Here is a 15,152-nt window from a genome sequence, read left to right as displayed (position 1 = left end):
TTCAAATATTGCCACTTAATCTTATTTATTTATTTATTTATGTAACATTGGTTAATATAGTATATAAATTTTACAATTTGGTATCTGTCTGTTATTGCATGCTCACCACCAAAAGTCTAGTTTCCATCCATCATCCATATTTTACCTTCTTTTCCCATTTAATCTTTTCATCTATAAAGGAGAGCCTTGTTCTCTTATGGTTCATCTGCTTTGGAACCCAATTTTTTTTGCACCAGGTTTAGGAGCCCTGCCCGAGACTGAGACCCTGACAGATAAGAGTTGTAAATAGGGCAGCTACATGTCCCAATTTGCCTTGAAAACTCAAGGTCTATGCTATGTTGTTAGCTCCAGAGTATAATACCAAACTGTGTGCATGGTTCTTAAATGGTTAACACACGAATGTTTGTTGTGTGTACCAGGCACTTCTCTAAGATTTCACATGCATTATAACATGTAATCCATATCGCCAAGAGGTAAGTATTATTATTAACTAAAGGCCTGGTGCATGGGAACTGAATAGCTAAGATCTCTAGCAGAGCAGGGATTTGTACCTAATGTCCAAGTCTCCCAGATCCACTTGCTTTAGCTATAAGCTCTGAGTCCCTTGCTTGGGCCTCAGCTTCTCTTCTACAAGGGTGAGAAAATAAGGAACACTGGGTGCCAAATGGAATGGCCTGGGTGTGAATTTGGACCATATTAATAAACAAAAAATATTTCCCATGGAACTTTTCCTCCCCAGAATATATCTTTGCATATGTGGACGTAATTGTTAACAATCATTTAAATTGTATCAATATCAATGTCCTACTTACTCCTTATGAAACTTTCTTCAGCCTCATCTGCAATACTTAGTAAAGCACCACCTTGCATCTGGCATGATGCATGTGCCTCGCTCCAGGAGAGAGAAGAAAGCAGGTTGAATTGGTAGCAAATGTGTGAATTGAGATCCTTCTCCCAGACAGCATCGCAACCCATCTCTGCCGATGCTAGAAACAAAAGCCATCAAACCATTAGCTGTAATATTTTTCTCTATAGGGCAATATACTTCTAAGAGGAATTTGAAATGGAATGATTCCAAACTGCAGCCTCTAAAACTTCTGTACTTTATTGATTCCTGATTAGGTCTCTAGGATGAAATCTGCATTTGTATCCCATTGGTACTTTATGGTTATACTCTTTCAAGATTTAAAGGAACTTCTAGAAATTATCAATAAAGAAGCTCTGATCCTTTTTGGGGAAAGAATAGATGCCATTTTTAAGAGAAGGAGATAGAAATGAAGGATTTATGAAAATAACACCTGAGTTCTTTAAAAAGCAGTCATTTAGAGCTTTATACTGAAAGCTGTGTGACCGTAAAGGTTTATTTGTGGTAGATGCAAGCGTGATTTCAAAAGGCTTCCCTCGCCAAAACCAAAATGTTAGAGGAAATGAAAGGGATACAGTTGAAATATGAGTTTATAGAGAACACAGTTTTCACATAAACACTGAGAACAGGAAAACTGATATTTAATTTTATAAAGTTCTTTCAGCCAAAGGGAAGAAAAGCACTTATAAAACATTGACCAACAATTGCATAGTATGTTTAAAAGTAAATTTAATAAAGTATAAAATGTGGATCTGAAATCTGAAATTTATTGAAAATGAAAACCTAATTTGGATGCTTTTGCTAAAACCCAAGGTGAACTAAGCAGCTACAATAATTACCTGAAATCAAACTCAGCCAAAAATTTCCCAATGTAGAAAATGTGACCCATGCTACAGCATGAGTGTAAGTGATGGACAGCAATCTGCTAAAACAGCCTTTCCTCAAGTGTGAGCCGCAGAATAGTACAACTTCAAGAGCTCCCCAGGGAAATCCAGGACCTCACGCCTGTGTAGGTAGCCTTCTCTAAGAAACTCATAATGTACATTCGCATCTGTTATAGTAATAGTGATAAGAATAATATAGAAAAAGTATTAAAATGTGGAATTACAGTGTGATATTAAAATATGATGTTAAAAAGTATTGAATGTAATGTAAACAGGTTGATTAAACATTTCTGAGTGACCTGTATGTAGAAAAAAAAGTAAAGTGATCTGTTTTCCATATGTAAAACTAGATATGCAAGGTTCCTGGGACCCGCTGATAAGACACACTGAAGACTTTTATCTAGGCACATAAAAAGAGGAAGCACCAGAGGAAGATCAAAGAGGCCTGCTCTGCTTCTCCACAGACGGTCATTTTCCACCCCCCTTCCTGCAATCTGCCCAAGCTCTGCCGTGGACTGTGAGTCCAAACAGTGAGCCGGAAACTGAGGCCTCAAGCAAGACGCCGAGCTGCAACTGCAACGTCTAACGTCCAGTGTGTGTGTCTGTCGGCGCGGATTTCCGGGTGGCCTGCCGAGGTCTGGAAACTACCAGGACTCTGGTAAATAAATCGTGAGTGATTCGTGCATTGCATGTCTGTCTCTTGTGTAATTTATGCTCGGTCAATATTAAGTAAGTACCTTGGGTTGTACGTGTCAGTTTAGAGACTGGTTGAGGCACCCTTGGTCACCTGTGCTTACGTCCCTGAAGGAGAAATTGGGACAGCATCTCAAAGGCTCTAAGAAGTAAAGAAAGAGCTTAACTTTATTTCAGTATACTTCAAACTTATCTGACAATGAATTCTTTTTTGTTTGCTTTCTTTTTCCCACTGTAATAGTTAGATATCCTTGCGAATGTGGAAAGTTTGTTCCATGTCTGTTTGCCACATGCTTTCCCCAGAACTGTGTTGGTTGACCATAAGTTATCAAAGCACTTATACATCCAAAGTTGTCTGAAGAGTTTCTTGACTGATACATGTATTTATAGAAAGATGCAAGGTTGTAGGAGGGTAGAAAACAAGTCTACCAAGTAAAACAACTGTAGAAAAGGAAGAGAAAGGAAGGACATTTTCAGGCACCATCTTGCTTGGGTGGCTGAAATGTCTGAGTCCTGAGAGATTGTTTTCAGTTAAAAATGCTAGGCCATCCCCAGCTGGACAGCACACTCGCATTATCAGACAGGAGTTCACCCTGTGACAGCTGAGGCTATGAGGGAGGAGCAGGAGGACGTTTACAATGAAAGTGTGCATAACAATCATTTAGCCAGCTTGTAAAAAACCGGCAGATTCCTTGTTTTCTGAATCAGGAGGTCAGGAACTCGCATTAAACACATTCCTGATTTTCAGGCAGATGGTGCATGAAGCAAACACCAGCTTAAAAGAAAAATTCAAAGCACTTCCCAGGAGGGCAGGTCTGAGTAGCCTTTTGTACTAGAAGGTTAGTAAGATGTGAGAAGGGGAGTTGTAGGGAGAGGATGTCAGAAGCCCTGGGAATGGGACGGAGACAACTCCTGCCCGGGGTAAAGATTCTACAAGTCTTAATTATAAGCCTCTGGGCCGCGGCCATAAGAAAAGGTCTAGAGTCTAGAGGACACTTCAATTGATCTTATCCTCGTTTTGTCCTCTCAATAAGACAGAGATGGAGCTATGCGGACACAGCCTTTTGTAGTAACCTGATTGAATTCTATACCTTAAAGTTTAAGGCTTAAACAGTTAAGTGAGAGGCTTGCCAGTGATCCCGTCTGTGCGCAAATGACATAGCTCGGTTTTCTTCGATTTCCCTTGGTTTTGGATTATCTGTGCAAAACCTTAAGGTTAATCAAAAGGAAACTTCCAATCAAATGTTTGCAAAAGGTGTCCATATTCTCCTAACAAGTTCATTTGGTTTTAACTAAAATGTAAGAATTTCTTCTTTTGTACAGGCAGACACAGCCCTTTCTCCGTTTCTCTACGTGGGCTGTGTGCCAGTCACTCCACGAATCTTACTGGGAGGTTGTAGTGTAACAAGTGGAATGGAAATGCCACCCTGGACCAGGGTGCTGTGATGTGCTACCCTGCTCTCCCTTCAGGACGGAAGGCCTTATTTCCCCAGATGCCAGGAGAGATCTCTCGACTCAAGGACTGCCTTGGCTGAAGAGTTTCTTTGCCTGATGTCACTCTCCCTTCCCAAAGGCAACCGGCTAACCCTGATTAAGCAGTGCAGGGCAGGAAGTCCTCTCTCTTCCCAACACGGGGCACATCCACCTTGAGGACACCTCAGAGGGTCAGTCCAGCCTGCATTCCAATCTTGCTCTCTTCCCTTCATTTCCACAGGTGTTGATCCAGAGAACAACCCCCCAACAAACCTCCTGAAGGTTCATCTTTGCCTCAGAGACTGCTCCCTGGGGAGCCACTTGGCACAGACTCACATCTTGGCCTAGGGTCCTTGCATCTATTCATTTGCTTCTTCATATATAATCTCCCTTCCCAAGGCACTGAAAATGCAAGATGGAAGGCTGGTGTCTAACCCATATTTATCTTGAAACATTCAAATATAAGGGCTAGAATTATGTTATATTTCTTTGTACCTTTAGTTGTCTTTATATGATCCCTTGAGGGAGGCAACTGTGTTGTATATATATATTTGAATCTCCTACTATTTGGGGAAAAATTACCAAAATCTTTTGCCATGATGCTATAAATAAGTGATTTTCCTCCTTTGAAAATACACCTTTCTTGTAATGAACTAAGGTATATTTCTGTCAGCACTGATTTTTTTTAAATATATTTTATTGATTTTTCACAGAGAGGAAGAGAGAGGGATAGAGAGTTAGAAACATCGATGATAGAGAAACATCGATCAGCTGCCTCTTGCACAACCCCTACTGGGGATGTGCCCGCAACCAAGGTACGTGCCCTTGACCGGAATCGAACCTGGGACCTTTCAGTCCGCAGGCCGACGCTCTATCCACCAAGCCAAACCAGTTTCAGCTGTCAGCACTGATTTTATCATAGATTATGACTGAGATGTAGCCACTCCTCCTTGTCTATTAATGTGTCTTATTTTTCTTCCTTAAGGACACAGCTTTGCCATTGTCCCTGCTGTATTATCTTGCTCCTGATCTTAGGGAGAAAGCATTCAGTCTTTTATCATTAAGTATGTTGTTTGTGGGTTTGTTTTTAAAAATAGATTCTCCTTATCACTTGACATTCCATTCTATTCCTAGGGATATTTGTGTGTGTGTGTGTGTGTGTGTGTGTGTGTGTTCATGAAAGTGTGGAAATTTTGTCAAATGTTTTCTGTATCAGTAGATGATCATGTGGTTTTTGACCTTTATCTTATTGATATGGGTATTACTTTAATTGGTTTGGACTTTAAACCAATCTTGCATTCTTGGGATAAATTCCTCTTGGTCATAGTGTACAACAATTCTTTTTATATGTTGTTGAGTTCTGTTTGCTATACTTTGTTGAAGATTTTTGCATTGATATTCATAAGAAATGTTGGTCTGTAGCTTTCTTTTCTTGTAACATCCTTGTCTGCTTTTGGCATCAGGGTAATAATGGCCTCAGAGGGTCAGTCCAGCCTGCAAAGAATGACTTGGACAGTGTTCCCTCCTTTTCCATTTTCCCATTTACCCGTTAATCCACTCAATCTGGCAACTAGAAGATATCTTGTCAAGGCCATCAATGACTTCCATATTGCCAAATCCAGAAAACACTTCCTTTCAGACCTTGTCAAATCAGGCCCTTCAGCAGCATTTGAGCACCCTCCCTCTCCTTGCCAATATACTCTATTTTCTTGACTTCACATGCCTCGTGACCCTTCTACCTCTTTGGCCACCTCTTCTCCTTTACTGGTTCTACTTAAACTAAATGTTTAGGTCTTAAGACTTGGCCCTGAGTCTCCTTCCTTTTTATTTTATACATGCTCTAGACTATTTCACCCATTCCCATAAATCCCTTCCTTTTTATTTTATACCTGCTCTAGAATATTTCACCCATTCCCATAAACCCCTTCCCAATAACTTTCAAATGTATAGAGACCTTCATGTCTAACTGCCTAGTCCACATTTTCACAGGCTTGATTCACATATAACATGTCCCAACCTGAATGCTTCGTTTTCTCTTCCAAATCTGTATCTGCAATGAACTTATCTATGCATGTCAGAAAGTTTCGATCCTAATTAACACCGCACTTTCCCCTTTATCCTCCAAGTCTGTCCTTACTAATGAGAGTCCAACTCCTGGTTAAAAACCTACAAGTACATTTTTAAGCCTGATCATAAGCAATTATAAAGGCTTTACCTGGCAGGCCTCATGGGGGAAAGTTGTCCTCCCCACACCAGACTTCATACATAGCCAAGTTCAAGGGCACTCAAATAATTCCAGAGGTTGATATCCTAAAAATGTATCAAACTAACTGCATGACTTTCCAGCTGTGTATGATATGCAACCAAGAGGGACTAGTATGACACAAATTGCCTTGAAAGAAACCCAGAGAGATTCCTATACAGGGGTGTGCAAAAGTAGGTTTGTATGGAAAATAATACAATAATTAATAAATAATAATACAAGAATAAGCTGTGTTTTGTGTACTCACAACTGCAAACCTACTGTTGCCTGCTCCTATATGCCATCCTTGTTCCTGAAGACCTATAGTGACAGATGTTTGATCACACCCTTCACTGCTAGTGTGTTTGTGTTTATTAATGCTACACTTAAATTTTGCTCTCTTACTATCGACTTTTTAAAAAAAGCAGCAACATTTTACATTGAGATACTAAAAAGAAAATCCATGTAAGAAAGAGGAGATACAAAAGTACAAATCTTTACTTTATTCCACTCACTCTTCTCTGTCTTACCCATTTGTTGACCCCACTGAAAGAGCTATAAGTTGACTCAAATTTCAGTCTCTAACACATCACTTTGAGTTATGTTGGGTAGAAATACTATTCAAAACCCAAACTCTGCACAGGAACCAAAAATAACAAGAAAGGAAGAACACTGGTACTGTAATTCAGCACTGTACAAATAAACATTCTCTCTGCTGGTCGTGGTAAAGGTCAGGAGAGCTGGAACCTGGCAGGCTGTAAAGCAGAGGAAGCTTTGAGCTGTAGGAAGCTAAACAAATAGATAGTCTTGTGAGTGAGAAGCCCAGAGCATCACTAAGCTCAGGCTTCCGCCTGGGAAATCATAATTGGTTAAAAGTGACAAAGGATGGTGATAGTGTTCTTTGCAGAACCTCAAGGAGAATATTGTAGTTAAACAAAAACAAGTCCCACCCTATCCAGTTTGGCTCAGTGGATAGAACATCGGCCTGCAGACTGAAGGGTTCTGGGTTTGATTCCGGTCAAGGGCACATACCTCAGTTACATGCAGGAGGCAACCAATTGATGTGTCTTTCTCACATCGATGCTTCTCTATCTCTCCGTCTCTTCCCTTCCCTTCCACTCTTTAAAAAATCAATGGAAAAATATCCTCTGGTGAGGATTACCCTCCGCGCTCCAAAGTCCCTACTATTAAGATCATGTGAAATACATGTTAAATTTTTTGGTATTGGTTTATTTTTAATAAGGAAATGTATTAAGGATGGAAATGGGAAGAGAAGCTGATACAAACAATATGACATCTAATGCAAGAACCCAAGGAATGTAGGGATTACATGCACATATACCTGCATGCAAGCATTCAGATTCAGATAGAAAAGGCTGATGATCTGACAGTATTTTCAGTATGAAATACTTTCATGCTAGTTGTTAAGCTGCTGTCCTGAGCTGCTTGAGTGTCCTTTGCTACCCTAGTCTCCTTTGCACTTCCCTCTCCCCCTTATCTCCTCACAATCCAGCAGCTAAGGGGTTAATACCAGCAGCAGGAGTCTGGGACTCCTAACTCCCACCTTAAAGTCTCCACTCGGACTGGTCAATAGCCCATACCATATTGATTGTTTAATGTCTTCAGACCACCCTAGTATATTGATGTATGTTGCATAGAATCACCTCCATATTATTTTTGTCTGATGAAGAGTTATCTGCAGCAGGATCACCTTGGGCACTTGTCAAAAATGCAGATGCTTGGGTACCACACATTGGACCCACTGTGTCTCTGGGAGGGGGCTAGGATATGCATTTTTAACTCTCCCCCAGGTGGTTCTAGACTATCATATCAACTATAGTCTGCATTTTCTAGCACAGAGCAAATCTGTCTTACATCTAGATGCCAAGTTCTTTGAAGGGAGGGTCTTAAGTCCTAATCCTCTTGGTATTCACCACTATGCTTACCTACTTTAGTGCTGTTGACAGACAATAAAGAGGAAGGGTTATTGGTTCAGAGTGCATGCTGAAAGAATAAGTTAGGTTTGCTGATGAAAATAATGATGATGATGATGATGATGATGATGATGATGGCTTATCATTTGCCAGGTCCTATGGTAAGTGCCTTAGATGCATCATCTAACTGGTTCCTCTCAATAATCCTAATAGTACTGCTATTCTCTCCATTTTGTGGCAGGAAACTGAGACTTAAGATCTCATCATTGGGAGGAAGGATTCCAATATTGGTCTGTCTGATTTCAACACCTAAACTCTTTCTTATTCCCTAAGCCATACTGGCTCTTAGGTCACAAAACAATTCTACAGATAACTTATCTATCAGATTATTTGGAGTTAATCTCTTCAGTTTGCTTTTGTTTCAAAATTATTTGCTGTATTTTATTACATGTGGGGAGGGGAAGGTAGGCATAGAAGATGAGGAGATTATAAAAACTACTAGAGGCCCGATGCATGAAGATTCGTGCAAGAATGGGCCTTCCTTCCCCTGGCTGCCAGCACCACCTTCACTCCAGCCAGAACCACCTTTCTGCCTTCCCACTCTGCCCAGAGGCCCAGAGCGGCTGGGGCAGTGCAGAACGCTAGCTTTGTTGGGTTAATTTGTATACTCACTCCTGATTGGCTGGTGGGTGTCGCAAAGGTGTGGTCAATTTGCATCTTACTTTTTTATTAGTGTAGATACTCTGACTTGCAGGAACCAAGGTGAAGGAAATTGAATATAGAAAGTAGAAGATATATATAAATATTACCCAATACTTAAGAACCATTGTAAACATTTTATGTAAATTAAATAAATTAGTAAAGTACTAACTGATAAAAAAAAGTTAGAATATTGCAAATGTCACTGGACCTTGAAAGTCAAGTTACGAAAGGAAAAGATTTTGAGGTTATACCTAGAAATCGAGTAATAAGAAAAGGGAATCAAGATGAGAACACATAGTGGAGAAATAATGAGAACAACTGCCATTTTAAAAAGGTCGTCAAGGGCCCAGCTGATGCCTGGACTTGATGATGGCAAGACAAGCAGTCTGGACTTGGAGAAATTAAGACACCTCATGAAAGAGAGTGGACTGAAAGGATAACTGAGCTTTATACACGCTCAGGTTTGTTTTTAAGTATTTTGCCAGAAGCTGGGGTTAATGAGATCACAGAATATGATCATTTGATTCTGGTTAAAGCATCCTTATACACTAAGCTTAATGAAGAATGGCTAATTAACATCTTTCGAATGTAAAGGAAAAGGAATAGACACCAGGATTGTCCTTTCAAGGCAAAAAACAAACACAGAATCAAGTCTGGATAAATGGAATCAGAGTGCTTATTCAGACTTCAGTATATCAATCCCTGTGCTTTCCTTTAGATACAGGTAACTTCCCAATCATCCTTGATTCATTCATGACAGAGCGGGAAGAGGAGATTCACTCTTACTGGGATCTGGGCAAAATCCCCACTTTTCGTCTCTTTCGTATCGGCTGGTCGTGGCACACCACAGCAAGTTGTCTTCCCGCCCTTCCCTGGTGCATTCGTGATGCCACTGGTGGTTATACTGGAAGGGAAACATGCATGGTGTCCCGTGGGCGTTCCCTTTGAGTGTATACAAATCTAGGAGAAGAAAAGGACAAAGTCAAATAAGTATTATGCCAGCTTCATCTTTGGAAACTATCATAGAGTGAATGCATTTTTTTCATAACTGAAACCTACAGTGGGCAAAACTCTTGCTAGACCACAGAGAACCCTCAGGACTCCACTGTCCAGTGAGTGTAAGTGTGCAAGGCTGAGTGTGGGTTCACAATGGTGTGTGCACATGTTTATATCATTGGGTATTCACTATGGTGCACTACTATGGCAGCAAACACATTTGTGAAAGAATGAGAAGGAAATTTTAATGGAGATTTTACTTTAAAATATCACCTATATCAGTGATCAACATCTGAAAATCAAGAGCTTAACAGGCCTTCATTAATTTATTCATCCAACAAATATTTATTGAGCATTTAATGTGCTGAGCACTGACGATGTAACAGTGAACAGACTGGCAAAAGTTCCCTTTCATAAGGAGTTTCTGTTCATAAGGGAGAGACAAAAAGAAAACAAATACACAAGTAAACATAATTTCAGGTAGTGATAAGTACCATGATGAAAAACAAGATAGGGGTAGGAAGACAGAATGACTGTGTGTGTGTGTGTGTGTGTGTAGAGAGAGAGAGAGAGAGAGAGAGAGAGAGAGAGAGAAATAGAGAAAGAAATAGAGAAATAGAGAGAGAGAGAAGGGGCACTATTTTGGATCAGGTGGCTAGTGAAGGCCTCTCTGAATAAGAACTGGGTGAAGCAAGTGTACAAGTATTTGGAAAAGGGTTATCTGGCAGAAGGAACAGCAAATATGATTTGCAACAAGACTTGTGTGGGATGAATGCAGAGGGCCACGCAGGAGGGATGGGAGGTGGGGGCAGGGAAGTGGAGAGTGTCAGCTCACAGAGGCCAGCTCTGCCACATTATGAACTTTGCCCTTTACTCTGAGTGTAGTGGGAAGTCACTATTGGGTTTTGGATGAGAAAGTCACATGAGCAGATTTCCATTTTTAAAGAAAATCTGGGTGCCATATGACAAACAGAACCCGTGCAGGGAGGGGGCAAAGAGGGATAACTAGCTGGGAGGCCTCTACAGTAATCTTGGAGACATGGCAGTGCCAAGGTACCTGCTGGCTGCTTTCCCAGAGCCTTTCAATAATCCGCCACCCTTGGCCTTCAGCAGGAAAGGACAGCTTTTCATGACTCACCTGGGGCTCTCTGTGGTGAGGGGGATCAGGGCCACCCTTGAGTCACTAGGTCCTGGAGGGAAAGGCTGGCTGTGGAGACACCCACCCCTTTCCCACATTGGCAGGGGCTGGACTGAACTAACCCTGCATCAACCCTAGAGGTTAAGGCTCTTTAGAGACTACTGGTACTTCAGGACACATCCTCTTGCTTCAGTCCCTGCCTTCTACTCGCTCTTCCCTGCATGCACTGTGAGTGTGGGTGTATAGCTAAAATGTTAACATAAAGCCAAATGTCATGTTCTCCCTTAGATCTGTAGATTGTTGGGAGAGCTGGTTTGTAGCACTTGCTTCATTGTAGTGAGTCCTGAAAATAACTTGTTTTTAGCCCCGTCTCGTTACTCATTTCTTGGAGATACATACATGAGAAAGTCCTGACTTGGATTTTAGGAGTTCCTTGCTCTGCTTCCTAGGACTGGTATAACTCAGAGTTCTTAGAAAGATTTGCTCTTATTAAGGCATAATTCTACTGAGCACCATGAGGGCAGGGACCACATCTGTCTTGTTGGCCTTTTAAAGAAAATGCCTGGCCCTGGGCCTGAGAAATAGTCAGTGTTTAATAAATGTGTGACAGAGGATGAATGGATGGATGAGAGAATGAAGAGCACTACCAAACAAAACCTGAGAAACCGGTTTAGGGTGTCCAAATTTAATATGTTGCTTTTATTTATTTATTTATTTATTTATTTATTTATTTATTTATTTATTTAAATTTGTTTAAAAATGCCAAATATTACAGAACTGTGAAAAATGACACCCCCTCCCCCCCAAAAAACACACCACACACCATTATTTTCCATTCCCTAGCACACACTAAATAATCCCTAACAACAGTCTGTCTTTAGATGTCTCTTAATGTGACATCACATGGATGCCAGCAAGCACTGGAGGCACTGAGTGGCCTGCAGACATGCTCCATCCCTGGGACTGAGTGTCTGCAACAAGAGAAATGGTGGCAGGAGAGGTTCTTATACTCATCCTGCCAAGTCATCAACTTCAAAGACCTTTCCTTCTACCTTAATTTTCTCTGTTCCTCTTGTTCTCCTGTACTTTCTCCCCTCCCCAGTGATTCCCAAAGGTTAAGTGTTTTCTCCTCTGATAACTTTAACTTGTGAGAAATTCTGCTTCTTTAGGAGAATTTAGCAAGTCCCAAGACTCCAGTCATTTTTTACATTAAGTGAGTAAGCAACTACAAAGTATTTGGCAGAAGTCCCTTGAAGGTCTGGATGCTGTGTACCTCTTTCATATAACATACTAGAGACCCGGTGCACGAAATTCGTGCATGGGGGGGGTCCCCCAGCCCAGCTTGCACCCTCTCCAATCTGGGACCCCTTGAGGGATGTCCGACTGCCTGTTTAGGCCCGATCCTCCCCTGCAGGCCTGATAGCCCCTAACTGCCCTCCCTTGCAGGCCTTGTCCCTCCCAACCACCCTCTCCTGCTGGTCTGATCACCCACAACTGCCCTCCCCTGATGGCCATCTTGTGTGTTGAAGTGATGGTCAATTTGCATATTACCTCTTTATTATATAGGATTTTACAAATCTTAACTTATGGCAAACTTTCTAAATATATCATTTTATGAGTACTTTGGTTTATATATACATATATATATATATATATATATATTTTTTACCTCTGTGCAGATATTCACAAATGCCTTCACTGCCTGACATGTAGGCAATCCACTTATGAAGGTTTTTCCAGGAGGCCACCAGCGTGTTGTGCTTCACCTGCACCATGTACTGCAGCGGGCCCGTGATCATCTTCTTGCTACAGTGCCACCTCAAGGAAACGTGGATGGAATCACACTCGTAGATACTCAATGGCTGCTCTGGATCAGATAAATTCAGGCCCAGGCAACCGTTGCCTCCGATGTTAAAGAGGCCGTGGTTGGAAACCCATTTCCACATCATGTACTTGTTTGGTGGTTTGCAGTTCTCCAGGGTCAGTACAGATTTGCCTGCTTGAATGCATTTCTTGAGGCTCTCACTTTGGATAACAAATATTCCTTTATCTGAAAGAGCAAAATAGAAGATGGGTATGGTCTTTCATATATAATTACCTAGTATCATGAGGATGTGTAAGTTGTGAAATGTCACCATTGGCAGTCGTTTTTAACAGATCTGGAGTCGATGGGTGGGGTCCACCAGGAAGGTTTGTTCGCTCAAAACAGAAGAGTTTCTTGGGAAGCATAAATGGGTTCATTAGAGCTCATGGGAGACCCCTGACCTACCAGTAAAACCCCCATGGCCCTACAGTAACAAAGGCTACCTGTTAGTCCACTCAAGAATTTTCTGATAGAGAAGGAGCTCTCCACAACCGGATAGAGAAGAGGCATTGGGAACAACACTCAGAGCTAAAGGGAAGGGCTGTGGGGTGCCCAGAAGTATGGTGACACTTCAGTTTTCTCCAGACAAGTGCCTGAATGTTAGGAACATGGCAGCTGAATCAAGAGCCACAGAAATAGAAATTTCTACCATTAAATTCCTGCTGAAAACCCAAAGGACAGAGACAAAGTGCTTCTTTGTGTCTTGACACAAGATGCCATACTGGTGAGAAAGAAATGCTTCTCCATGTTTGCTGTCTGTGCTGGATCTATCAGGAGTAGAACAGTGGGGACCTTTGCTATGGGGATGGCCTCTTTGTAGGAGCAGCCTTGTTGGATGGGACTGGCCGGAGCAGATAGATGCCAGGACACTAGCTGAGGCCACACACTGAGCTACACAAAAGGTGTAAGAGCACCATGTTGGCAGCAAAGGCACACAGGCCATATGGAGATGTGCAAAAAGTAGTTATTTGTGATAGAGCTTTGAGCTTCCAACTCCCCAGAGCAGAAAGAGGGATCTGGGTGAGTTCTCTGGGGAAAAGCTGGCAGAGCCTGGAAAACACCTATTATAAACTAGAGGCCCAGTGCACAGATTTGTGCACTGGTGGGATCCCTCAGTATAGCCTGCAGGGTTCGGGCCAAAACCGGCAGTCCAACACCATCTGCTGCTCCTGCTCATCCTGGCCCCACTGTGCCTGCTGCTGCCTCCACTTGGTAGGCTTGCTGCTGCTTTGCTGCAGTCTCTGGGCTGTGGCAGCCAGCGTGAGCCCTGAGTCTGGCCTCTGTCAGTCAGCTGAGCGGCGCTTCTGCTGTGAGAGCGCACTGACCACCAGGGGGCAGCTCCTGTGTTGAGCGTCTATCCCTGGTGGTCAGTGCATGTCATAGTGACTGGTCGACTGGTCATTCAGTCGCTTAGGCTTTTATATATATTGACTAGAGTCCCAGTGCACAAATTTGTGCACCAGTGGGGTCCCTCGACGTGGCCGGAGAGATTGGACTGAAACTGGCTCTCCGACATCCCCTGAGGGGTCCCAGATTGCGAGAGGGCACAGGCCAGGCCGAGGGACCCCACCAGTGCATGATCAGGGCCGGGGAGAGACCGCGGTAGGGCTCCAGGGTGTGTCTGGCCCATCTTGCTCAGTCCCGATCAGCCGGACCTCAGCAGCAAGCTAACCTATTGGTCAGAGCATCTGCCCCCTGGTGGTCATTACACGTCATAGCGAGCGATTGAGTAGCCTTAGCATATCATTAGCATATTATGCTTTGATTGGTTGAATGGCCAACCAGACGACCGGACATTTAGCATATTAGGCTTTTATTATATAGGATAACAATTATGAACTTGTCCTCACGAAGGTGGATATCTTATCTAACTTTTTTAGTCTAAGCATGGACAGTCCTGAGCATGGTGATTAAACAGGCTGGCAGGTGCTGCTTAGGCCCTGGTTGCTGAGGTCACTCAGCCCAGTGTCTGGTCAGGTCCAAGGGCTCTTTTGTTCTCCCATTAGCTAGGTTCTTCTCTTATATTTTATTTCTGTCCAATCTTCTAATATCTGAAGGGACATTACCAGGTTCCCTTAAAATAGCTGCAGTTTATGGCAAGTCGTGTCATGTAGCCATGGGATAGCAGGGACAGGCCGAGGTCTTCTAGTGACTTGGAACAGTGTAAAACAAGCCTCCTCACATATCAGCACATGGGAATTACGTGCTTTTTTTTTTTTTTTTTTGGTGAAAGTTCTTTTTTCTTTTTCAAAGTTACTGAGGCCAAGAGAAGCTGATTTACAATAACAAAAATCACTTAACACATTGTTAAAAAGACTGTCAATATATAAATGAAGGTTAATTTCACTTAATAATCCAATA

The 15,152-nt window shown here is 42.2% G+C and overlaps 1 protein-coding gene across 1 annotated transcript in view; it reads right to left on the bottom strand.

Annotated features, from left to right (window-relative positions):
- The window catches only part of PLA2R1 (phospholipase A2 receptor 1), a 108,460-nt gene that overhangs the window by 76,080 nt on the left and 17,228 nt on the right, over positions 1 to 15,152 (bottom strand). Inside the window, 3 exon segments of the mRNA XM_079781872.1 lie at positions 813 to 986; positions 9,580 to 9,753; positions 12,597 to 12,977. Coding sequence (XP_079637998.1) covers positions 813 to 986; positions 9,580 to 9,753; positions 12,597 to 12,977 — 729 coding nt within the window.

Source organism: Cnephaeus nilssonii (assembly GCF_951640355.1).
Source record: "Cnephaeus nilssonii genome assembly, chromosome: 10".
Lineage (NCBI taxonomy): Eukaryota > Metazoa > Chordata > Mammalia > Chiroptera > Vespertilionidae > Cnephaeus > Cnephaeus nilssonii.
The sequence above is the reverse complement of the archived record's forward strand: the minus strand, read 5'-3'. Positions and strand labels throughout refer to the sequence as shown.